The sequence below is a fragment of the Stegostoma tigrinum genome, chromosome 1 (assembly GCF_030684315.1).
Source record: "Stegostoma tigrinum isolate sSteTig4 chromosome 1, sSteTig4.hap1, whole genome shotgun sequence".
NCBI classification, from domain to species: Eukaryota; Metazoa; Chordata; class Chondrichthyes; order Orectolobiformes; family Stegostomatidae; genus Stegostoma; species Stegostoma tigrinum.
In genome coordinates, this window is record NC_081354.1 from 86450980 (window position 1) to 86477626 (window position 26647).

Here is a 26647-nt window from a genome sequence, read left to right on the forward strand (position 1 = left end):
GTCATTCAATCAGCCAGTCAGTCCGGGGATCCTGTTCACTTAAATTCAAAGGTGGATAAAACATACTCCAATGCAGAGAGGGCACGAATTGTGAGCTGGAGCAACTCAACATGTAAGGATGGGAAACAGCAGAGGAGGGTAAGAGGTACTGTAGGGAGTTTGGGGAGGGGAGTAAATGTTGGTGACCACCAAATTGGTTCCAGTGGGGTAACCAGTGCATAACTATGTTTGGAAAATCTAAGCTGGGGCAGTACCTGGAATCTTGATTAATTGTTGAGAGCTAATTCCATGAGACCATCACCTCTGCTTAAAGACCAAATACACATAAAGATATCCCTGATTTTTTTTGATATGATATAAATTAACTAGAATGGGACTACCTCAGTTGTTACTTGCATTGTCACATTTTCACAACTTGTTCTCTATGATTTTGGCAAAGTACCGCATGGTAGATTGGTTAACAAAGTCAAATCACATGAAATGCAGGGAGAATAGCCATATGGACACATAACTGGCTCTGGCTCAGAGGTAGGATGGTGGTGAGTTGCTTTTCGGACTGGAGGCCCATGACCAGTGGTGTGCTGCAAGGATCGGTGCTGGGTCCACTGCTTTGTGTGATTTATATAAATGATTTGGATGTGAATTCAGGAGGTATGATTAATAAGTTTGCAGATGACACAATAATTGGTGGTGTAGTGGATAGTCAAGAAGATTATCTTACAGTACAATAGGGCATTGATCAGATGAGCCAATGGGCCAAGGAGTAGCAGATGGAGTTAAATTTAGATAAATGTGAGGTGCTGCATTTTCGAAAGGCAAATCTGGACAGGACTTACACACGTAATGGTAAGGTCCTGGGGAGTGTTGCCAAACAAAAAGAGCACATGGAGTTGCAGGTAGACGGGATAGTGACAAAGATCTTTGGTGCGCTTGCTTTTATTGGTCAGTGCATTGAGTATAGGGGTTGTAAAGTCATGTTGCAGCTGTACAGGACATTGGTTAGGTCACTTTTGGAATACTGCTTTCAATTCTGGTCTCCTAGCTATAGGAAAGATATTGTGAAACTTGAAAGGGTTCAGAAAAGATTTACAAGGATGTTGCCAGGGTTGCAGGGTTTGAACTATAGGGAGAGGCAGAACAAGCTGGGGCTATTTTCCCTGGAGCATCGGAGGCAAAGGAGTGGCCTTATAGAGGTTTATAAAATCATGAGGGTCACAGATAAGGTGAATAGCCACAGTCATTTTCCCAGGGTAGGAAAATACAAGACCAGAGGGCACAGGTTTAACGTAAGAGGAACATGACTTAAAAGGGACCTAAAGGGCAACTTTTCATGCAGAGTACATGGAAGGAGCTGCCAGGGATAGTGATGGAGGCTGGCACAATTACAATATTTAAAAGGCTCCTAAATAGGTACATGGATAGGAAGGGTTTAGAGGTACATGGGCCATGTGCTGCTAAATGGGACTAGATTAATTCACAATATTTGATCGGCATGGATGAGTGGATCAAAAGGTCTGTTCCCGTGCTGTACGTCTCTATGGCTCTATATCTCTATTACCAACATATTCAATCATGCATCCTTCCAATCATCTCACCCTATAGATATAATTCCATTCTAGACGTTAAGAAATTGAGCATAAAATTTAGACAAGCACTGGTACTAAACCTTTTCCCAAAAACAAACATAAAGATATCTCGCCTGTAGATTTTTCTTCTGCTTCCTTTCATCATTCAAATAAATGCATAATATTTGTAATATTACATCCTCTGTGACTTTTCCAGAATCTAAGGATTCCTGTAAGATGACTGTCAGTGCATCTACTCCCTCTGTATCTACTTCCTTTAACATCCTAAATACATCCCATCAGGTCCAGAGGACTAATCAACCTTTAACACCCATTTGTTTCCCAAGCACATTTTCTCTAGTGATAGTAATTTGTATTTATCTCTACTCCTTCTTTTGTCCTTTGATTATTTAATATTGTTATCATTGATTTCTACTGTGAAGACCAATGCAAAGTACTTAGTTAACTCCACTGTCATTTCTCCTGTCTCATTCTCTAAGGGACACATGTTAATCTGGACATCCCTTCCCCATTTTATACGTTTAAAGGAGCTTACACTGTCCATCTTGATTTTACTTGCAATTGTGCCCTCAATATTGATCTTCTCTCTGTATTATTATTTTGATTGCCTTTCTTCTTTTCTTTAAACTTTCCCAGTACTCCAATTTACCACTAATCTTTGACACATGGTTTGTTTTGTGTGCCATCAAAATGGAGAATGGCTCCCATCACATCTGGAGTGGGCAGAATAACTCGTCTTTTTCAATGATGGAGCAGGTGTAATTTCTAAATCCTATGAAGTTTTTCAAGGGGCAAAAGCATTAAACAAACACGCATAAAGTATGCGTTAAAGTGGTTTTTATCACAACATGCTGTATGTGAACTTCATACATTGACCAACGTTGTTGATGAAAAATCCTGGCCACAAGCAATCTTAGCCATTCAGTGTTATAAATTAATCCTCATAATGTCTGGGAAGCACAAGTAATTTCAGGCAAGATGAGGTTCAGATGAGGAGAGTTCTCATTATTTCTCTCTTACTTACAACTTCTTACTGTATGTGCACCTCATGGTTTCATTCGCATAAGTATGAATCAAGGCAATGATGTGTAAGGCCCATGTGGAGACACCACAATGGCTTACTTGTTGAAGGCATCCGTGTCCCAACATTGTGAGGGCACTGTTTAAATGTATTTTGTGTGCTGCGACTGAGGAGCTAATTGAGGAGTCGCTCTATTTCTAATATTACTCACATAGGCACACTAGAGCCATCCCAGTAGATCCAGGCACAGAAACTGCTGATATCTCTGCAGTTGTTGCACTAACAGCAACCATAGGAATGGAAGAGGAACATGTGCATCCGGAAGCACAATACCGGCAGCTTCAGCATCCTACAGTGCAGCCGCATCAACCAAATTAATGCATGAAAGCCATCCTTGTGAACCTCATTCAGTGGAAGTAAGTTACATGAAGTGACTGTAAATGTTTTGATGCTGCTGAGTCCAGCATCTCCTGTAAAATACTAACAGCAAGTAAAACATCCTATGACTGAACAAAGGAAGTCAAAGGGAGTCAACATCCTGCTTCACTGACAGGGACAAGGAAGTCATGGTAGTTGGGGAAGTGGATAGCAGGACTGTTTTCTTTCCTCAGAATCACCACAGGAGAACATGGCACCAGACCCTGTCAGCCTGGTCTGACGTTACCACTTGGGTCAGTGCAAAGTCAATCATGTGAACAAACACTGATCATTGAACAAAGAACATTAATGATCTTCTGTGTTCTGGAAGGATAAGCTAAACAATCTTCTCTCTGTTATCTCACATTTACTCTCACTCTAACTTTGTCCCCGCACCTACCTCCCACCAGAAAGTTAAAACTTTCACAATTACACCAGGCATCTTCCCTGAATCACTCAGCCACAACACCACCTCATATACTGGTCAGCAGGGGTGTGAACTGTCCTAGACACCACCCTAATGAGGTCACTTACTCAATATAGTTCCAGTGGGTCTCTTTTGCTGTCTCGAGTCTGTGTACCAGCAGGAACTACAATGGATTGACTGCCCAGATCCTGAAGAAAATGTTAACCATTTGACAGTGTCCTGGTTTTGTTTTGAGGTTTTGCTTTGGACTTATCTAGAATTCCCCTGATCAGGATATGTCCTGAGTGAGGACATGCAATTGTGTTCAATCAAATGGTATTCCCCAAGCTCAGTCAGACTGGCGGAGGATGTCCACTTTTATTGGAATACACTGCAATTCATGCACTCCCCCTGCTGCATTTACAATGATAAGTCCAGTTGTAGTGTCAGTTTGAAATCCAGTTGGGCATCAGTTAGTTGGCACAATTTTGCATGGTTATATCATTAACCTCACATTTCAAACATTGTCTCAGCATCTCATTAAGAATTGAACCAAAGTCACAGGGTTGAGGCCCGAAACGTCAGCTTTTGTGCTCCTAAGATGCTGCTTGGCCTGCTGTGTTCATCTAGCTCCACAATTTGTTATCTCATGTGCCTCTCCCAGTCATTTTACCCTAGTCAAAAATCCAAATACAGATTTCTTGTTCTTGAATTGCCAACTAAAACCAATAGCATCTCAGAACTAGAGGAGTCTTGGGGTCATAATATTCCTTAACTAAATCCATCAACTCTTGAAAGATTTTAGTATCTAGTGAATCAGGGAATGTTTCAATCCTAATAACTGAAAAAGCTGTAGGTCCACAAGCTGTCAGGAAAGTTACTCATTGCTTTTCATCTGCTTTCCACATTCTGGGCCCAGTCTTCAACAGCAAGATTGAACAAGTCAAGCTTCCCAAATAGTGGCATGATACCAGAAATGCTTACCCTCATTCAAAGACAACTGTTGCAAGCAATTTTCTTCAGGAGCCTCATTGCCACTGAAATAACTCCACATAGGCCGGTACACTGCCACCAAGTCACATGTGGGGAGTCCAGGACACTGATCCAGCTCTTTCAGCACTAGCTCCAAGAACAGGATATCTGACATTCCTGTTTTATATCTGTCAGCCAGGGCCCCCGGATTGGACCAGTTTATTGGTCCCAATCAGGGAATATATATTCTGTGAGGCCTACTTGGCTGACATTGCAATCACTGCAGGATCGCTGAAAGAGATTGAGAAATTTTTAGATATGAAAGGCATCAAAGGGAATGGAAAGAAAGCAGGAATATGGTGTTGAAATAGACGATTGGCTTATTGGTTGGTGGAAGAGGCTTGAAGTGACCTACTCCAGCTCCCACTTTCTATGTTTTCAAACTTTATTTGCTTACCTAACAAAACATTACTAAAAAACAGAATTATGTGTAGTGCTGTTGTTTTTAATTTTTTATATGTTTGAAATCTTGTTATGATCAGACATTAATAAATCACAAAGAAATTTGTAGGATTGAGCATTTTCAAAAATCAGCGAGTCCAAATTTTTGTTGGTGCATTCTTAACTTTATCACAATTCACATCTCAAGACACGTATTTGGAAACAGCCCTCAGCAAATATGTTGTCTCACTGATCTGTCCTCAGCAAGTACTATCACAGGGTTTGTTTGTTTGCAGCACTTATTTTGAATAGCCTTGAAAAATGGGAATTTAACTACACTTCACCTTCATTAGCAGAATAATACCGTGTTTCGTAAATCATTATAAATCAATGAGTGGCATCACCAGCACCTAATTTTAAAAGTCCAACCATATAAAATAGGAGCAAACATTAGATCATTTTTCCCCTTGAACATGCTATTCAATAAGATCATGGCTGATCCATTTCTTTTTCAAATTCTACATTTCCATCCATTCCGATAACCACATTGAGACATTTAGTTAGGAACTACAGGAAACAAATTCAATTTATCTCACTGTAAGTAATAGTGTGATAATAGTTTACCTCAGAAGTCTGAATTGCTGTGTAAATCTTTAAGGACATACAACCTTCTCCAAATTCTGCAGTAAATCATGTTTGTAATTCTACAACTGCATCCACCTTTTCATACATTTAGGAATCTCTGTAATATATCCAGTGAACATAGGTAACTACTTTTAAAGATAGATAGTAAGAATGCAGATTTTTTTTTGCATAGGTCAATCCATTGTTATTCTTTACTGCCCCAGAAGTTAGTTTTCTCTGATTGAAGGATTTATTGAAGTTTCTGAATCAAGTTTCTACATTTCTGTTACTGTGTGACACTTTTTATGTTGATTTTAGTTGATAAAATCTAAAGAAAATAATAAAAACCGAACTTAAATTATTCTGTACATATTACTAACATTATTGATTTGTCTAAGTTTATTTCCAAACGAGGGCTGGGAAATTTTTGACATGTAAATTATAATGAGAAGAGAAATAAATTGTGAACAAGACCAGAAGTAAATGGAAATAGACTTAAATGTTATTTCCTAGCACAATTCTGTGCCTTGCTGAAAATAAATGCACAATATTTGTTCAGCAATTGTTAGACTGTGTGTGTGTGTGTGTGTGTGTGTGTGTGTGTGTGTGTGTGTGTGTGTGTGTGTGTAGAAATGAAGATTGATTTCTAAAACAGTCATCACAACCGGAATAAGTCCTATGGAAGATTTTGTTGGATCAGTACATAAGTATTTATCCTCCCCATTAACACAGTTTTCACCCTGGCCAACTGACACCTTCTGTCAGCTGCAGCTTGGCTGATTCCTGGTAATAATTCTAATGGAAACATTTCACAAAAAAAAGGCAACATCCTCAATTATCTATCAATGAATACCACTGTGGAAAACAAGAACAACATAGGTTTGTGTCATCGCATTAGAAATTTTATGTCGGATCAGACTAGTTTTTGCTGATTCTATCGGCAGCTCTAAAACACAAATGCAATCAAATAACATGAGAAAAATAGGAAAATGGCCTTCCAAATATTTATATTCAACAAAGTATCATGCCTCCCTATGCTGTGCCAAATTCTATGGATATTGTAGTTTACAATTGGCAAACAGGAGCTAGGGGCACGTGATGTTTCTCCAAACATTTTTTTTCTTTGTTCATTCACAGGATGATTAGATTAGATTAGATTCCCTACAGTGTGGAAACAGGCCCTTTAGCCCAACAAGTCCACACTGCCCCTTGAAGCATCACTTTTAGACAGCTTTTACTGCCCATCCCTAAATGCCCAGAAGGCAGTTCAGAATCAACCAGAGGAGCAGGAAAGTTTGACGTTTCGGGTCAACATGCTTCTTCTTCAGAAGAAAAGGTTCTGAAGAAGGGGCTCAACCCGAAACGTCAAACTTTCCTGCTCATCTGATGCTGCTTGGCCTGCTGTTTTCATCCAGCTTCACACTGTGTTATCTCAGATTCTCCTGCATCAGCAGTTCCTACTATCTCTAAGAGACAACCACATTGCTGTGGGACTTAAGTCGCATGTAGGCCTGACCAGGTAAGGATGGTAGTTTCCTTCCCTAAAGGACATTATTGAGTCAGATATGTTTTTATGACAATCGGCAATGGATTCATGGTCATCATTAGATTCTTAATTCCAGATATTCATTGAATTCAAATTCCACCATCTGGCAAAGCGGGATTTGAATCTGAGTCTCTAGGACATTATCTGGGTGTTCGGATTAATAGTCCAGCAATAATACCACTAGGCCATCGCTTCACCCAAAAGGAGCCACAGGGCTTCCTTTATCACTTTTTATATGTTATTTTTGTTTCTGGAGATAGTTTGCTAGTTATTACAGGACCAGACTGGTCCAATCATTATGTGGAGGAGGAAGCCAACTCACTGTTCACACAGTCTGTAGTAGTGCTGTGGAGCCAGGGGACTCCTACACCCCTTATATGTGAAAAAAAAATTCTTAAAAATGTTGTAATTTTGTGTTGGCTTCCAGCAATTCTTTGATGAAGTGATTGGTTCAGCTGTATGCAAAACAATTTATCTTGAGGATTCATTCCCAGTACTGACTCTGCTTAGTGCTACACATACACAGAACATAAATACCTGAATGTCTTCTTAGCCTAATATGTTGATTGACATATTTGAAGCATTCATGTGATTTGGATGCAATCCCATGGAATTCGTATTTTGTGTTTCTATTTTCCCTATCGGAAATAGGGATTATCAGGACCAGCACTTCATTTCCCTTTTTTACTATACCTGTCAGAAATATACCAGAAATTTAATAGTGCAGTGGCTGTACTATTGGGCTGAATGCCATCTTATTGAAATATGAGAAATAATTAACCACATGTTCCCAACGCTTTGACAATAATTCCAAGTGCTAAAGCAATGGTATACAATACTTTCCAGTGGGAAGACTTCCTGATTCCTTGCTTATCAATCTGAGTTACTTGAGCAATGGTGAAACATTTCCACACATAGGTTGAGGGAACTTCAGCAAGAGTTTGAATGTTGAAACGTTTGTTAAGTATCTATGAATTGATTTAAAAAAAACTGGCTTTGGTATTCTACTTTTTTGGTTACAGTTCTTGCATGGCTCAGGAAACAGTGAACAAGATACAGACACACGACAAACATAATTAAAGCCGGAGTGTGGTCACTGCTAAAGGATTTTACAAACCACTATTAAGACAATGAAATGTTATGCACAAATTTAATTCTAACTATATTACTCATCTATGTTTTTGTTTTATACCCTCTTGTCATTTGAGTTACTCATGGATGTGGTTCCATTTACACTCGAAGCTCTTTAAAAATGTCATTCTACATGGCTATTTTTCATGTGCAGGCATAGACAGTGCATGAGAGATTTATGTTGTTTTTACTTAGGATTATGCTTCTATTGAAATGGTTTTGGAAAATGTATTATTTATCTTGACAGTTTCATGGACATCATAAGATTTCCCAGTATATTTTATGGGGTAAGAATTCTGCATAGTGGATACATCATGTGTGGGGGATGGAAATTTTGGGTATGGGATACGGATGAATGGACACAGAATTGAGGGGTGTAGGGAGCATTGAGAGGCATTGGGTGAGATGGCATGGATGGCTTATGAATTGAACATTAGGTGAAGGGTTAAGAGGCCTCAGAGTAATCTGTTAAACTGGGCCAATAAGATTATAAGACATAGGAACAGAATAAGGCTATTTCCAATTGAATTTACTCTACCGTTCAATGATATGCAGGCTGATCCAATAATCTTCAAATCCACTTTCCTGTGTTTTTTTCCCCATGACCATTGCTCCCGTTACAGTTTAAAAACCAGTCTATTTCAGCCTCAAACATACTCAATAGCCTGTGCAGGGCAAGTCATGTCTTACAAACTGAATTGAATTATTCAAGGATGTGACAAAGGTGATCAATGAGGGCAGAGCAGTAAATGCTGATTCCAGTGAATGGATTTTAGTAAAGCTTTCAACAAGGTTCTTCATGGTTGGCTCATACATAAAATTAAGATGCAATGGGATCCATGGTGACCTGGCCACTTGGATTGAGAATTACCTTGCCCATAGAAGGCAGAAGGTAGTGGTGGAAGGGTGTTTTCCTAGCTTGACATCCATGACTAGCGGTTCTTCGCAGGGATCCGTACCAAGACCACTGCTGTTTGTAACATATATAAATGATCTGGATGAAAATGTAGATGGGTGGGTTAGTAACTTTGTAGATGCTACAAAGATTGGTGGAGTTGTGGATTGTATAGAAGGTTGTCAAAGGATACAGCAGGATATAGATCAGTTGTAAATATGGGTGGAGAAATGGCAGATGGCGTTTAATCTGGGTAAGTGTGATGTGCTGCACTTTGGGACATCAAAAGTTAAGGGAAAAATACAGTTAATGGCAGGACCCTGAACAGCATTGATATACAGAGGGATCTTGGGGTTCAAATCCAAAGCTCACTGAAAGTCACCATGCAAGTAGATAGGATGGTAAAGAAAGTGTATTGCATGCTTGCCTTCATTGGTTGGGGAATTGAGTACAAGATTCAAGATGTCATGTTATAGATTTATAAGACTTTGGCTAGGCCACACTTACAGTATTGCACTCAATTCTGATTGCCATATTACAGGAAGGATATGGAGGCTTTGGAGAGGGTGCAGAAGAGGTTTACCAGAATGCTGCCTGGATTAGAGGGTATGAGCTATAGGGAAAGACTAGTAAAACTCGGGTTGTTTTCTCTGGAGTATCAGAGACTGAGGGGAAACTTGCTAGAATTCTATAAAATTATGAGATGCGCAGATAGGGGTGACATTCAGAATCTTTTTCCCAGACTTGAAATGTCTAATAGTAGGGGACATGCAGTTAAGGTTAGAGGGAGAAAGTTCAAAGGAGATGTGCAGGGCAAGGTTTTTAAAGAGAGTATTGGAAGTCTTGAACACGCTGCCAGGATTGGTGGCTGAGGCAGATACAATAGGGGCATCTAATGGACTTTTGGATAAGCACATGACTGTGCAAGGAATGGAGAATATGTTGGACCAAGGGCAGACATAAAGGATTAGTTTAATTTGGCGTCACATTCAGCACAAAATTGTGGGCCGAAGGGCCTGTTCCTGTTTTGTAGTGTTCTATGTTCTACATAATCCAATCCCAACAGCCCTCTACAAAAAAGAATTCCACAGATTCACCACCCTGTAATGGAAGAATCTTCTCTTTATCTCTTCTTAAATGTGGTGTGCTGCCCCTTATTCTGAGATTATGCCCTCATTAGGAGAAACAACCTTTTCTTTAATTCAGTCTAGGGCCATTTGTGTCGCTGGCTAGCTGATATTTATTGACTGTCCTTAGCCGCCCTTGAGAAGCTGGTAGTGTGTCATCTTCTTGAACTACTGCAGTCCATGTGCTGGATGTAGACCCACCATGCTACTAGGGAGAGAATGTTGACCCTTTCTGCATCTACCTTGCTAAGTCCATAAAGTTCTTATATTTCAATAAGGTCACCCCACATTCTTTTATGCCGGAATGAGTACAGGTCAAATATAATCAACCTCTCCTCATAAGATGCAAAAGAAAACAGAGGTGGATTTTCTAATTTCTGTCCCAGCAACTACCACCTTCTGTTTCCAATACTGCACTGCTACAGGAGGCTGAAGTCTCTAATTCCAGTCACCTTCTATTCTGAGAAAGGAATTACAATGGCAGGAGGCAGGTCCGCACTGTTGGAAATGGCCCGAGTCCTGTGTCCCACCATGAAGGTGAAAAACTGGCCCATCCTCTTTTTAGTTTTAAGTTTTCGAGAACGAATGATGTATTGATTGATTTATAATTTCCCTTGAACAGTAATACCTTCAAGAAGTCATTAAGAATTTTTAAAAACACAATTTAGCATTGATGACAACTTAAAGCCTTGGGCTGTGCAGGAGAGATAATATGTTTGACAAAGAGACCAAAGTAGTGCAATCCAATCAATACCATGCAGAAAACTGAAGTGTTATTCTGGCATACCCAAGTGGGAGAAAAAAAATGCAACTTCCAGTTTCCTTTCTATGTGTCATGTATGTGTTCGGCAAGTAAATTCATTGATGCTGTGCACCACATTGGGAATGTCCTTTCAGCAATGGCTTTTGATTTAAGACAGAATTCATCTCCATAATCTAGTGAGCAATTTGAATCACACTCAACATCCACTCAACCATTTGAAGTTTTTACCATTCTGATTGCACAATGAGAATTATGGTTACATTCCGAACATTTTTCTGGTGTGGAGTGAAGTAACCACATGAATTGCAATAATATAAATAAATTTTAGCATTTGCCTTGGTGTATTAATTGGTCTCTAAATTATACTCGCTGCTTTCCACCTCAATCCCATTATTTGAAACATAATATACTTAAGTAATCATATCAATAGAAATACGCTTACAGATGATTTTATGTAGCCGCAGGAAAGACCTATACAGTGAATTACCAAGAAAACTGCGGAATATGGGTGAGCAACAGGGCAATTGATGTGAAAAGCCTCTTATACAAAGCAACTTCCAATGCAATCATTGTAAAATTTTCTAAAGCTGCCCTTCCTTAGTCTGTATTCGACACAATGTTATAGATTTTGCAGACTCAAGCTTCTCGCTTAGAATTACACTGTGTAGTTATTTTAGAAATGGCCTAAGAAACAGAGCATCCGGCATACCTTATATTTTACAGAAAGTGTTAATGCTGTTAAGTGAAACTTTACCAACAGCAGCAATGGCATCATAAATGCAAGTGCATCACTTTGCCTACCTTTCCGTCGACTCTTTTCTTTTGTCTGGAATGACAAAGTACCCATCAGAGCTCCCATCTTCGGTGATCGTATCAGAAAACTTGCAGCCACTGCTCTTCTCACGCAGAGTGTAGCTAATGTTTATGTCTTGATTGTGATATGGTGAATAAAGAAAAATCAAAGCACGGTTTGAAAGCAGAGATAAAGGTGCACAGAAAGCTTGGAGACTTCTTTTGTCAACACTCTGCAGAGTGCTTGCTATGATGTTATTATTCAACTCTGCTGCTCATCAGAATTTTAATTTTGACGTGTTCATTCACAGCTGAAAGACAAGTGGAAGCTCTGCTACTCAAATATTTCGACTTAGCGCCATTGTATTGGAGCACTTTGATTAATTGTACCACTGTATCTGCAGTAACTTGTCACTTAACGAGTCATGAATGCTTCCAGAGGAATGTCCACAACAACTTTTGATTTAGCTACATTGCTCAACCATGAAACACGTGAGTTTAAATTGCTCTTCTATTCTCATGCAAATAATATGAACTGATTATTTATTAAAGTATTACATGCAGAAAAATAGCTGTGTTAAGATTTTATTTGCTGGAATATTTGAAGTTAAAGAAGCCAATTTCAGGTATTATCTAATAATGAAATTCTTGTTAACTTCAAGTGCATGTAAATTGAGATAATTGAAAGGTAGGGTTCTCGCACCCTTCTCAATTTTAAAAAATTCATCATGTGCAACTTGCAAAATAAGTACAAATAGTCCCTTTTAACAAATTTGCTTTTATTGGCAGTTGCCCTGGCAGCAACATGCCCTTACATATTTTAAGATAATATTTCCAGCAGTCTTATAGAATAAGAGACACTTGGGAGTAGTGTTGTGAGGTAGTAATTTAATTGAAGGGTTCAGCAGCATCATCAAAACATGAAAATTGGAAAAGAAAAAAAAATGGATCTTCAAAATTGAATGTTCAGTTTTAACTTCCTCCTGTGTAGGCTATTATATGTTTTGTATCACTGTGTTACAAGCTCCAGTAAGCTTCCACACACATCAACTATTTAATTCTATTACTATTCAACAATTAAAAATATGCTGATTTAGGTCGCAAGAAGGGCAACATCATGAGTGAAAAATAAGAGTCATGTGATTCATGAAAGAGCATAATTTGCCTGTTTTAACAGTGTTACTAGGTTACCACACTGTGTTCTGCAACTCACAATGGTTTTCTCAATCTAAATGAACAAAATGTGCTCCTTAGTTGTGACTAGGTGGGTGGAAGGACTGAAAGTATCAGGAATACACTGGGACACTAAGATATCACAGAGCAAAAGCACAGCCCACACATTTTTCAGCATAGAAGTTGCAATATTGATAAAGAAAAATGTTATGCTGACAGAAGCCACAGAAATAAACAAAAATTAATTTAAAATTGACTGGGTATAGGTCTATCAATTTTGTTTCCACAGCAACAAGTAACATTCCCAAATAATGTAAGTGTAACAGTAATTGCTCTTTGTGAGCAAACGAGTAAAGCTGAAAGTAGTAGAGGGATTAACTTGGAGATAAGATTAATCAAGCAGCAATTGAAACAGGTTGAAAGACAGTCCACAAAGGATCATTGTCATATATGAAACAGTTTTTTGACAACAGAGCTATAACACTTTGTACTGGATAAAACATTGGAAAGTATGCAGAGTATAAAATTATTATGCATTAGATATTATCAAATCAAATGCGAATGAGATACTTCTGATAAGGTGAACTGCACTTGTTCTGCATTGGATTGTCCGAAACAATGTGTTGGACATTTCTGCGTGAGCTAAAGGAGATATCTTGCTATTTACAAAATTGTTTTGAATATTTTTACTGCCTTCCACTCTAAATCCTTTCTGCCATAACTTGACACAAGTGTGACTTCACAAAGGGACATCAAGACCAGCTTAGACTTCAGTGAATGTTGGGACCAACAGTTAACCTCTTTAAGGGAAGGCTGTGTCTTATTAACCGAACTGAATGATTTGAGGAAGTAATAAGGAGGGTACTGCAGTAAATGTTGTCCACATGGATCTTAGGATGGCATTTGATGAGGTTCCACATTGCAGACAGATCAGAAAAACTAAAACCAATAGGGCACAGAGGCATGTTGTGATCCAAAATTGGCTCAGTGACAGGAGACAAAGGATAAAGGTCAACAGAAGTTTTGGCAAATGAAAAGTGACTTCTGAAGACCAGGAAATGACCCTGTAGCCTCAGCCACAGAGGAGTTCTTGCAAATACACAAGGAGATGCAGCAGTGGTAGACAAGCATTTGGGACACGCTGACTTCATCGCTGAGAAACTGAAGCGATATAACCACTACCTTCGTTTCACTGCCTGTCTTTGTTCAGACACTGTAGCAGTGCAGACAGTCCGTCAACACATCATAGCAGTGAAGCCAGTCTAGTGGCAATCTGCCTCCACAAACAAGATGGTGGCTGGAATGGAAGGACAGGCCCCAGCACCTTCAGGGGCTACTGGACAGTTAACAACCCTTGCAAACTATTGCCCCACAGAGGGACATGGTGAAAGTGGGACAGGGAACGTTGAGCCTAGTCCAGGTGCAGCCTCTTCACAAGGAGCTAGAAGGCACCCGGCTGGAATAGGAGCCGCACACAAGCCTCTTGACAGTCTCCATTCAGGAAGCTGCAGAATTGGCTAGGCTCTCAATTTTCACCCCACTTGCTCCCCTTCAACCATTGGAGGTTACATCAAGAAAGGTGTCTGATCAAAGAGCTCCACTATAGAGCAGCCTCCCTTCACTCCCTGTATGGAGTGGGATAATACATTAGGGTGCAGCAGAAAGGACATGTGGACAATGCTGGCAAACTTGTACATAGTTTGCTGATCATTATATATGATGTAAGGAGTTTGTTTACTGTACAGTTAATTGAGAAAAAGCTTTCATGTTTGCATTTTCGTAAGTGGTATGTAAGTGGTTCTAACATTTCACAAATCTTTGCTTCACTGTTCATGTAACTGTCCCATTTTTTGTTATCCTTGGCCATTTACAAGACTCAATGGAAGAGGGTTTATAAGAAATGCCAAGCACATCATTTGGGATCGGAGGCTGCAGTGCATGTAGAATATACCGGCTCACACCAACACCTTTCACCCCAGTCCCTCAGCTCCTCCCCAATCATTACCTACCATTCAGCTGGCTGCATGCTCAGGAGTGTATATCTCAGGGCCTTCCCAGAAGTGACAGTGACAGGAAAGTGTGACCGAGATGGTCAATGCAATAGGATGTCCAGGGACTAGGCAGCTTCCACCCCAGCGTTGTAAATATATCATGTGCTGGAAAACAATGTTGTTCTCAAGTGAACATGCACCGAATGGTTAGAAATACAGCTCCTTCCCTCATAAATCAGCTCACTTACCCCACCCTTTCCCCAAAACCCCATTGTCAATCCCTTCAGAGCCACGCTTCAACATTGCATGCTCTCCCAGTTCTTCACAGTTGACAGGACAATGAGTGATCCACCCTGGGTGGCTTTCAGCATTAGCGTTAATGTTTCACTGAGACCCCGACATCAGGCTTTCTAGCTGTCTATCCCATTAGCGCTACAGGTATCACACTTCCACAGGTAACTACCTATGCTGTGTACATATGACTAAAACTGACTAACTTTCCCCTACCTCCCTTCCCTCAGCCTTTCTTTCCCAGTACATGCTTTGCCATTAATTGCTGTGGTGTTCTGACCAAGGCCACCCTCTTGAGAGACCTGACCTGTTAGTGCCTGACTTGGGGATACACATGCCTTTGACTGTGATAGTCAAACTTCTTGGTCAGGTCCCTATGGAGATAATGGACTGACTGCAACCCCCTCCCTGCAGCATGGAAGCACAACACACTGTGCAGCGCCACTCTGACTAGACGACGAGCTGGGACTGAAGCTCAGGACTGATATGGGAGTCTGTCGTTGGCTAACCGTGCTGGACCATCCTGACTGACCTTACTGTGGATTACTCCTCTTGGACTGACTGGCATGTTGCTGCTTGCTGCGGATTCCTTGTGTTTGGTGTGACCACTCAGACTGATGTATGACACGATGTATGTGCTCTTGACTGAAAGCTCTGCACAGCATGGTCTATCGCCTAGTTGTCTAACTGTGCCACTTGCCAATGCAAGACAAGACACAACGAGGCAGGGCATGGTATGCGTGAAGAGGGACATGCCAATAGGCACCAGGTGAATGCACTCTGAGAGAGCAACAGAACACCCTGACAGTCAACCTGGTAGAAACTGTATGATGGGTTCCGTTCACTGTGTGGTACCTGGACACAATGTGGCTGTAAACTGCTGGTTATCAGTGTGCCCTCCTAGACCAGTTTGTCCCACAGGGCATGGTACCACTTTTTTGGAGGATGCTGAGACAATTGCAATGCCTCTGTGAAAGTAGAGTGCCAATGTCTGTGGTGGAAGGGTGTATGTGGCTGGAACTGGTAGATTACGTCCTGCTGCCCAGTTTGTACATGGCAACATGGATCTCCTGGAGCAAGCGGTGAGTTGAAACTGTCAAGCACCTACTCTGGATTTCATGTTATCGAAAGTTTGGTAAGATTGCAACCCATGGTGAGTCAGGCTACCAACCAGCTGTTTAACAAGCAATAATGAGAGTCAGTAAGAAACTTGCCACCCCCGCTGAGAATCTCACCCATGGTGCTTGAACAAAGATGGAAGTTGTGACCCAGATGATCTCAATGTCAAGACTAGCATCTCACCCCAAACTACCATTCATCACACAATAGCCCTTACCATTCAGAGCCTGGTGAGCTTCCACCCATCAATTTCTAACCAAGGGGGTTTTAAGAATTGATAAGTCACAGAGAAATGACAGAAAGGAACGTGAATTAGAATTGGTGGATCTGACTTAAATTAGTTACATAAGGAGAAATATAGCAATAGAGAAATATTGAATTGAGAAGGAGAAAAAAAAAGATTGAAAATGAAAGAAAACTATAAAAATATTATTTGACAGTTTTCAAATCTTTAAGAGCAATTTGATAACTGTAGAAATGAAGTTTCAATCATTGCCTTATTGAACTATTGAAGATGAAGTATTAAAAATGATCACATTGTTAGAATGGTAATAATGCTCTTTATTACCAGACTTAACTTTTTGTGGTTAGTTGAATAGGTAATTCATCTGAAACTCCAGTAGGTTCTTAAAAATAGTCAGGAAACTTGGAATTCCTGAGGTGACATTATTTCTTATAATCACTGTTTTAAATTTATCACATGTAAACTCTATTCCTTTGTTCTCAACTTGTGGAAATAGTTTGTTTTTATTGAACCTGAAATACTTTTCCTGAAACATCAACAAATCACTTTACATGTCTTCTTTAGTTATAAAATTGATAGCTGATCTTTTATTTACTCAAACCTATAATCCATTCCTTTTCTTCTCCCCTGGATTTCTGCTTATTCAGATTCAGCTTGAGACTACTATGTTACATAGTTGAATCTCTCTATGTTCTAGAAACTTACATTATTATTCCATGCTAGGTCTCAAAATATTGAGGCATTTCTTAATTCACATTATGTTCATTGCATTCTCCACTGTCTCTCTATGTTGTGCAGCGTAAGATTTTTATCATGCAAAAATCAGACAAGATCTCTGTATATTTGTCATTGTGACTTTTTCAGTATCTCTGTTTTCATGGCTCTTCCATTGGCTCTGCCTTTTAGATGTCTAGACCTTAAACTCTTGCTTTTTCAGTTCTCTGCTCCTCTAATATGATTCCTAAAATCTCTGATTTTCATCATGGTTTTTAACAACTTGTCGTCAAATCTCTTGATGTAATTCATGTCAAATTGTCGCATGATGCTGTTCTTCACCAACGATTTAAAAAGAATGGCCATGCTGCATTTAAGTTTTTTTTAAAAGTCTATAATTATTTCCAAGGGTCCAAGTATTCTGACATTTTTCTTAAACCACACTAAAAAAGAGTAAGTGCATTTTCTACACTCACCAAGGCTTGGCATGCAAAAAGATACGTGTAAGTGCCTTTGTCACTTGAAATATATTTATGCATTAATGTTGATACAATTTGGAAACTTCATAAAAGGCACTTTGCACACTATAAAAATGCAATGTTGCTGACACCATTTATCAAAAAGAAACAAAGGGGAAGTAGTGTGCATCTTTATGTGGGCTTCCAGAAGGCTAAGGATAAGGTACCACACATTAGACTATATAAGATAACAGCTTTTGGATTTGGGGTATGATAGTAGCATGGATAGAGGACTGGCTAACTAATAGTGGACAGAGGGTTGCATTTCCACTGTAACTAGTGGATTGTCACAGGGATTAATGCTTGGGCTACAATCATTTACTATATATTTAATGGCGTGGTTGAGGCAAGTGAATTTCATTTAGCAATATAGTGAATGACACAATAATGGGTGGGATGGCAAGTAGCAACAGTGACAAAAAGACTGTATAGAAAGATGTAGACAGCTTAAGCCAGAAGCTGAAAATTTGGGATATGTGGGAAATGTGAGATTTTACACTTTGGATAAGCAGGATATGATTTAAATGAGGAAAGGATTTGGGGTTCTCATATGTGAATCACAGTAGGCTATCATTCAATTTCAGCACATAAAAGGGAAGGCAAATGGAATATTGATCTTTGTTTCAAAGGAAATAGAGCATAAAAATAGGGAAGACTTACTAAAACTATGTAACACACCTGTCAGTTTACAGCTGGAATACTGTGAACAGTTTTTGTCCCTTTACCTGAGGAAAGATTTATTGGCATTGGAGGCAGCCCAGATAATCTTCACTGTGCTGAGCCTGGGTATGCAGATACTGTCCTATTCAGCATGAACTGAGTATTTTGGGCCTCAATAGAGTTTAGAAGAAGGAGCGACAATCTTAGTGAAACATACAAGATTCTTAGCGGGCTTAACAAGGTAAATGCAGAGTTGTTATTTCCTCTTGTGAGAGAATGTAGGACCAGAATGCATAATCTCAGGGAAAAGGGTCACTCAGTTAGACAGAGATTTGGAGGATTTTTTTTTCAGAGGGTAGTGAATCTGAGGAATTCTTAACCGCAAATGGCTGTTGAGGCTGGGTTGTTCAGCATATTCAAGGCTGAGATAGACGTATTTTTAATGAGTAAGAGAATCAAGAATTTTGGGGAAAAAACAGGAAAGTGAAGTTGAGGATGATCAGATCAGCCATGATCTCAGTTAGTGGAAGAGCAGACTCAATGGGCCGAATGGCTACTTATATGTCTCATGGTATAATAACATCTTCTCCACTATAATGGATAGTTGGGTAACTTCCTTCATCTCTTGGTAGCCACAAAATGATAAAGACTTCACTTGGTGTGTTTTGTTGAAAGACATATTTATCAGCTTTCAAATGAACAGATATTTAAATTACCAGTAGGCTTCAGTGACTGTTTTCATGGGTGTTTATGACACACAGCTTTTCAAATCAATTAATTTTACTGCAAGCTCTAAGGAGAATGAAACAAGCCAAAGACTGCAGTGTAGGGATTTAATTCTCAACAACACGTTAGCACTAGAATTGTAAACCATATTTTTCCTTTGTGCTGAAGCTAGTAAAATTTAACTGCAATTGTAAATTTCTGTTCTCTTTCTGCTATTATTCATCTGCCCATTTCCTTCTTTAATAAATTAGTTGACACTTAAGGTGGGTGGCAAGTCTAAAACCACCCATTTCATGGCTTAAATGAAGTTGGAAGTTTAGTCTAAAATATATCTTTGGCTAAAAAGGGTAATAGGACTCAAAAACATAACCATGTCCATCTGCATACAGTCCCATCATGCCAAGTTGCCTTTGGGACTTGAATAATATTGAAAATTCACCAGTTAGACTCAGTCTGGGACCTTAATTTGAATAAGTTAAAAACATAACGCCTCAAAGAACTTCAATAGATTCTATGATTCTTCATGCTTATTGTATCTATACTCTGTCAGAAGGAGAAAACTTTCAAGCCTTTTCAGGGTGATAGAGATTATTTATACCAAGGCATTGATTTAAACTGTGATGATTTGCATAATATAATGCCAATTGATTATCATTCTATTGATTAGAATCCCTACAGTGTGGAAACTAGCCTTTTGGCCCAACAAGTCCTTACTGACACTGACAGCATCCCCTTATAACCCACCTAATCTACACATCCACGAACATTATGGGCAATTTAGCATTACCAATCCACCGAGCACGCACATCTTTGGACTGTGGGAGGAAACTGGAGCACCTGGGGGATACCCACACAGACACAGAGAGAATGTGCAAACTCCACACAGACAGTCACCTGAGGGTGGAATCAAACCCAGCTCTCTGGCACTGTGAGGCAGCAATGCTAACTACTGAGCCACTGTGCCATCCAATTTTCCAGCCCTACGTCAACTTTTTAAACTTAGTGTCTTCTGCTTGTCAGAATTAGTTTTGACCTCTTTAAAGAAAGAATGTAAATGCAGTGGAGATGATTTAACTGAGGTTTACTTGATTGCAATCTGGAATGAGTGGGTTGTATCATAGGAAAAAGCTGGACAAGTTGAGCTTGTTTCCATTGGTGTCAGATTGGCTTCAGATTCTGAATGAATTTTGAAAGGTGGCTGTGGAAAAAATGTTTTCTTTTGTGGGTAAGTCCAGAAGTAGGGGAAACTGAAAATTAAAGTCACTGTTTCAGGATGGAGATAAGGAGATTTTGCTTTCTCTCAGAGGGTTTGTTACTTTAGAATTCTTTACCCCAGAAGGCTGTGAAGGGTCATTAAATATTTGACGACAAAGTTAGAAAAAATTCTGTTAGGCAGGAAAATCAAATGTAATAGGGGTTAGACGGGAATGTGGAATTTGGAACATAGACAGATCAGCCATGACCTTACTGAATGGTGTTCAGGCTTGAAAAAATGCAATGCTTTACTTCTGTCCCCATTTTGAATGTATGCATGTTCAAAAATACTTTTCTGAATATGTCCCAGATCATAATCAATATAGTAAGAAATAAGAACAACATTAGGGCGTATGGCCCTTCAGGTCTACTCCCCCATTCCATAAGATTTTTGTACAATTAAATCACATTGGCTCTCCTGACCTTTCCCCAGAAAACATATTTCTGTTGAACCTCTTCAGATTTTTAATTTTTCTCTGCCATGTATTTGCCTATACTGGCATCGAGATTTTTCTGATACACTTTGAGTTTATCTATATGTTATTTCACAGAATGTTTATCATAAACAGGTGGATTTTCACAGAAACGGATATCTTGAAATTTATTTACAAAACTATGTATGTATATACGGTTACATTACCAGAGAATTGCACATATTGTCTAATTTCTGTGCAAGCAGATGTTGATGTATATTGCATACACACAGCTGACTGCCTGAAGACACTATGTTGACTCCACATCACAGAGAAATTGACTGATACATCATATCATGATATCGTTTAACTGTCTTAAAGATACAAGCCTATCTGGTCTAGTACTAATGACATTATAACACTTTCCATGACAAATCCAAGCATCAAGAATTGCTACGATTGCTAAACTGGTATTGAGCACTTGAGAATAAAATCACTGGTCAATTGAATTAATTTGGCATATTGTTTATTACTATATATCTCCATACTATATAGGGATGGGGAAAACAATATTCTCTCGTCTGTTTTAGCTAACATTTTCTTCGCCATTAATTTTCTTGCATAGTTATATCGCTTGGTCTTGAAAATGTTAGTGTTTTTCTGGATGATGTCTTTCTGGGTATCAAGAAGCCTGCATTGTAACATCTTAGTTGTTGTATTCACACATGAACTTTGAAGAGTGTTGGAAGACATTAACAGGAGGCATTACATACCATGTGACCATCCAGCCAATCCTAATTTTCCCTGTTAATTCTTTGTCATCCTATAAATACCAACAAAATGGAAGTCAGCCTTCCTGTTAAATCATTCAAGCGTATATCTTAAGTTTGTTACTAAGCAGGAAATTCTTGTTTTTTTATGCATACAATCAAATGACTTGTTAGGTTACTTCAGAGGCAACTAGGCTGTTGAGCTGGTTTGCAATACTGAGTGATTCCAACAGTGTGGGTTCAATTCCTGCACCAGCAAAGGTTACCATGAAGAATTGCTCTTCTTAACTTCTTCTCTTGCCTGAGGTGTGGTGACACTCAAATTAAACCTCTACCAGTCAGCTTTCTCTTTCTTTCACAAGGGAGCAGTACAGGTCTGGTAATTTTACCTTTAGAAGGCAGTTAAAGAGTCAATCACATTGATGTGGGAATGGACGCATAAATAGACCAAGACAGAATAGCAGATTTTCTTATTTAGAGTAACATTAGTGAATAAGTTGTACTTTTATGACAACTCAACTGCTTTATGTTCACAACTGCGCAATTAGAATCTAATAAAGTTTGGGAAAAGATAATCTCTTCAAATGGACACAAGGAGCCAAGAAATAAGGCTCCCAGGTGTCTAGTAACTGAATATTGTTGATGTGTTTCATCCCGAAAGACAGACAGGCTGATGCATTACCTCAGCATCAACTACAAAGGGAGATATTTAGAACTTGTTTAAGACTTGGTCAACACAACACATCATTCCAAAAGGTCTGAGAATACAGTTTCTGACAGAAAAAAAGACAAGAAATTGGAACAACCTCTACAGGGAATTCCAACTTAATTGAATTTACTTTGTGGATCAGTGACTCATCAAAAATTATCACAGTAGTCATCTTGAGTTTCACCTCTATAAAACAGCTACGAAACATCACTTTGAACAGATCATCAAGAAGAGCTTAGAGACAGTGCTAAGGAAAGAATTCTCCAAAGGGATATGGAAATAATAGCAAATCAGCTACGGATTGAACAAGACAACAACCCACAGTATTGTAAAAATAAAACAAAGGAGCTATTGGCCCATCCCCAAAAGTGTTCTGCTCAACCTGTATAATTAGCCTCTAACTATTCAACTACAGAAGTCTTTAAAGCTGTTGAACTTAGACTTAAATTTTTTAAATATTTCACATACAGGGTTAGAATCTTCAAGGAAGTACTCGACTGCAATGTTAAAACACTAACTTTATTCTTTTTTTCATAAGCACTTTTTATTTCTAGCTTTTTTTTACCTTTTCATCTATGTCTGATCAAATAACTACCACCTTTTTTTTTACTGGGTAAGGTTCAGCAATATTTGTGTACTAAACTGATCTTTGATCTTTTTAAAACTGGTTTTGTTTAAATTGTATCACAAAAGAAGTGAAAGGGAGCCAAGCATAATTTGTAGTTCTTGCCTACTCTAAGAACATGGTTGCTTTGGACATGGCATTATGATCATGTTTAAAAATGTATGATTTATTTTCTAAATAATTCTAAGCTGGCATGGTAGCTTTGGAAGTTACATTTTTGGATTATTAGCATAGGTCTCTGGATTACAAACTGAGTTACATCATGACCACACTAACATATCATTAGCAATGGAACTAATGGAGAGGAAAGGTCTACCTTATCTCACAAGAATAGTTTAAAACCAAACACCTAATTGCTGAGGTGGCTTAGAAAAGGGAAAAAATAAAGAACTTCATTCATTCAACACTTTCCAACACCCACTTGCCCTACATTCTGTCTAAAGTCTGCATTTAGATATTGTTACAATAGCTCAACATTTGAAATCGAAAGTAATGTGTTATGGAATCCCTTCTCAAACTTATTTTGAATAATTAAACAAGTGAATGGAAGTACCCCATAGACTTTTCCAGATTGGCTAACCCAACCTGACTGAAAGGTAAGTGGAGAAATGTCTAATGAAAGCTTTGATATAGTTTTCATTAATCATCCGCTGGAGTTATGGCAGCTGCTCGGGAAAATATGAGATTCTCTGAATATAGATAATAATGGAAATAGTAATCCGTGGATTATTTTAAACACTGCAATATTATTGAAGATGATATATATGATAGAACATTTAAATTCAAGAGCATTGATGTAAAGAATTTAACAGTGTATGTTTGGGACTGTTCTTCAAGTGCAGAAAGGAATTACATTGAGCTTTAAGCTACAAAGGACGGCAAACATAAAAATCAACAAAATTATGACAAGACCATTGTTAAACTTCTCAGCAATCTCTCTCCCATTTCTAATTCTCTAGCCCTCTACTATACCAGTTGGTAGATGCTCTACTCTATGAGTTGTAACACCAACATGTACCTAAAGCCATTGTTATGATCAGGTGAGGCGGCATCAAGCATTTCCCTCTTTGCCCTCTCCTCAAATGACATGACAGATTGCTTTGTTTGGAAAAAGGACTTAATTTCCAACTTAGTGAGCACTCAGCTATTTACATGTGTTCATAAAAGAGGTAGTCAGACTGGTCTTCTTGAGTTTAACAAAACAAAATGCTTTATTATGTTTAATATAATCAAATATACACCCAATGTTCACACATAAACACAAATACACATAGATTACAAAATGGACAAGGATGGTTAGTGAAATTAGAATCAAATAAAAGTAAAATGATATACAGTCTATAGTTTGGTGAATTAACTAGCTTCATGCTGAATTCAGTGTCTTATGCCTTCCTTCGGTGATCCCTACACCTCAGATTCAAAAATGTAGATGGCTGAGCTGATTGTTCTTTTGAGGTTGATCGAGCTGAGTAAATTTCTTTTAAGAAATCTTTGTCTGAGGCAGAGATCCCATGTACAGGCATAGTGAGCATAGACAGCTAGAAGCTTGGCAAGGTGTTTCAGGGAGGGGGTGGAGAGAGAAAGAGAGAGAGAGAGCGCGAGAGAGAGAGAGAGAGAGAGAGAGAGCGAGAGAGAGAGGGGCGGACAAGTAGGCCACTAGTTCAAGCTTGCCTGTCAACTATTTGTCCTTTGTTTGGCAGAGAAAAAAAATCAGTGGTTAAAACATATACAAAAAGAGCTGTGTGGTGTGATGGTAGTGTCCCTAACGCTGAACCAGAAGGCCCATGATCAATTCCCAGCCTGTAGATAATGTTTTGATCAACCTGTTCAGAAATATTGTCACATACCTCTGGAGTAGGTGGGCCTCAGGCCCAGTTCAGAAGCAGGGACACTCTCACTGTACTGTAAGAGTCCCTTAAAGTCAGTCTGTATTTTTTTTCATATATAAATCTGAAATTATCTTACACACAACCAAATGGGTTTTCCACTGCCAAATCACTGTGACATTTTTCCAAATATTAACCAACACCAGTAAATTACCTGTCTAGTCAATTAGAAATTTACATGCAAACTCCATTAAGGGGAATGTAAACCATCAAAATTGGGGGAGGGGTATGGAAAGTGGGAAGGGGCTAAATCAAAATGGAGTTGGAGGAGGAAGTAAAGCACCAAATCTCCTGTGATGTTCACATCTCTCTAAAAGCATTCGGAGAATTGGTGAACACCATGTGCTTCCTCCCTAGTGACGCCCTGGCATAAATATAACTGTGGAAGGAGGGCAGACAGTTGGCAGAAAGAGTCAGGAAACTTGTGAATACATTCTTCTTAAGTTCCAACTATTGGTGCTTTATCAGCCACACCTTATAATAGTTTGAACCTGTATTTATATAATGTCTTTCAGGCTCCAGAATGTCCAAGTAAGTCTTACATCTATGGAAGCACTTTTGAAAATAACAACTCTTAACAAAATTACCTTGGTGCTATGTGAATAAACAGTCAAGAATAACATTGTACAGTTACATTGACTGTAAAATACGCAGTTATAGATGTCAAAGGCGATTCAAGCAAAATTTTGCCTTCTACTTTTAGAAGACTTGGCAAAGCTAGATGATCAATACACACATTCTCTAATGTTCATTGGAAACTCCTATGGTCTTCAAGTGTCCTGTACAATTCTCCATTCAGATTGTACCCACCGTCTCTCAATTTTCATTACTTTAACATTGGCAGTCAAACGTTCTGCTGTCTAAGCCATAACTTCCAAAATGCCTTTACTAAACCTCTGATCCTCTTAGTCACTCACTAAGCCTGGCCTCTTTAACCAAGCATTCAGCCATCCATTCTAATATCTCTGAATGAGCTCTGCTGTCATATTAGTTTGTTAACGCTCCTACAAAGCGGCTTTAGGTAAGCTCACAAAGTTTAGATATGGTAAAGAAATAAAAATTTTGGCTATCCTGATATGTCTCTTTTTTGCACATACTCCCCATATATCTTGGTGTCAATTAGACAGGTATTGACATTAACTTTAATAACTCTCCTTTTGAAACTGAATAAGGCAGTTTAAAGAGCAATTTCATAAATCACTTTTGCAGAGAAAACCCATCAGCTGTGATTCTCCAGCATCTGCAGTTCCTATTATTTCTGATACTATTTTAACCTCACTGCGAAGCCTCTTCCAGGGATGCCTAACCTGAAGAAGTTACCCTCCTCCTTCCGGACCCTCACCCCATCCCCCTCTCTGATGAAGGGTCTAGGCCCGAAACGTCAGCTTTTGTGCTCCTGAGATGCTGCTTGGCCTGCTGTGTTCATCCAGCCTCACATTTTATTAGCTGTGAGCATATATTGGATTATTTTCTAAATATTTAAATGAACATCTGAAAAATAAACAAGACTTCCATTTACGGTAAGTACTCTTTGGAGATCAAAACTCTTAGTTGAGCTAACAATGTTAGAAAATGAAGCTTTTGAACTCAAAATATGCAACATATATAGACACGGTAGCATGTCTTCAGATAGTTCTGCAGATGTTTCTCTGGTGAGTGTCCTAGGCACAACCATTTTCAGATGCTTAATCAATGATCTTTCTTCCATCATAAGGTCGGAAGTGGGCTACATATTGTAGCTACAAGAGCTGGTCAGAGGCTAAGAATCCTGCAACAAGTAACTTTCCCCCTAATTCCCCAAAGCCTGTCCACCCTATTTACAAGACACAAGAC

General features: G+C 38.9%; 1 protein-coding gene across 4 annotated transcripts in view; it reads right to left on the bottom strand.

Moving 5' to 3' along the window:
* The window catches only part of kcnip4a (potassium voltage-gated channel interacting protein 4a), a 1101054-nt gene that overhangs the window by 541621 nt on the left and 532786 nt on the right, over positions 1-26647 (bottom strand). Inside the window, exon 1 of one of the 4 annotated variants that reach the window (XM_048537267.2) lies at positions 11731-12123. The exons of the other annotated variants lie outside the window; for them this stretch is intronic. Coding sequence (XP_048393224.1) covers positions 11731-11788 — 58 coding nt within the window. The 5' untranslated portion in view covers positions 11789-12123. Of the gene's footprint in view, positions 1-11730; positions 12124-26647 lie in introns of those variants that run through there. 4 annotated transcript variants of the gene reach the window in all.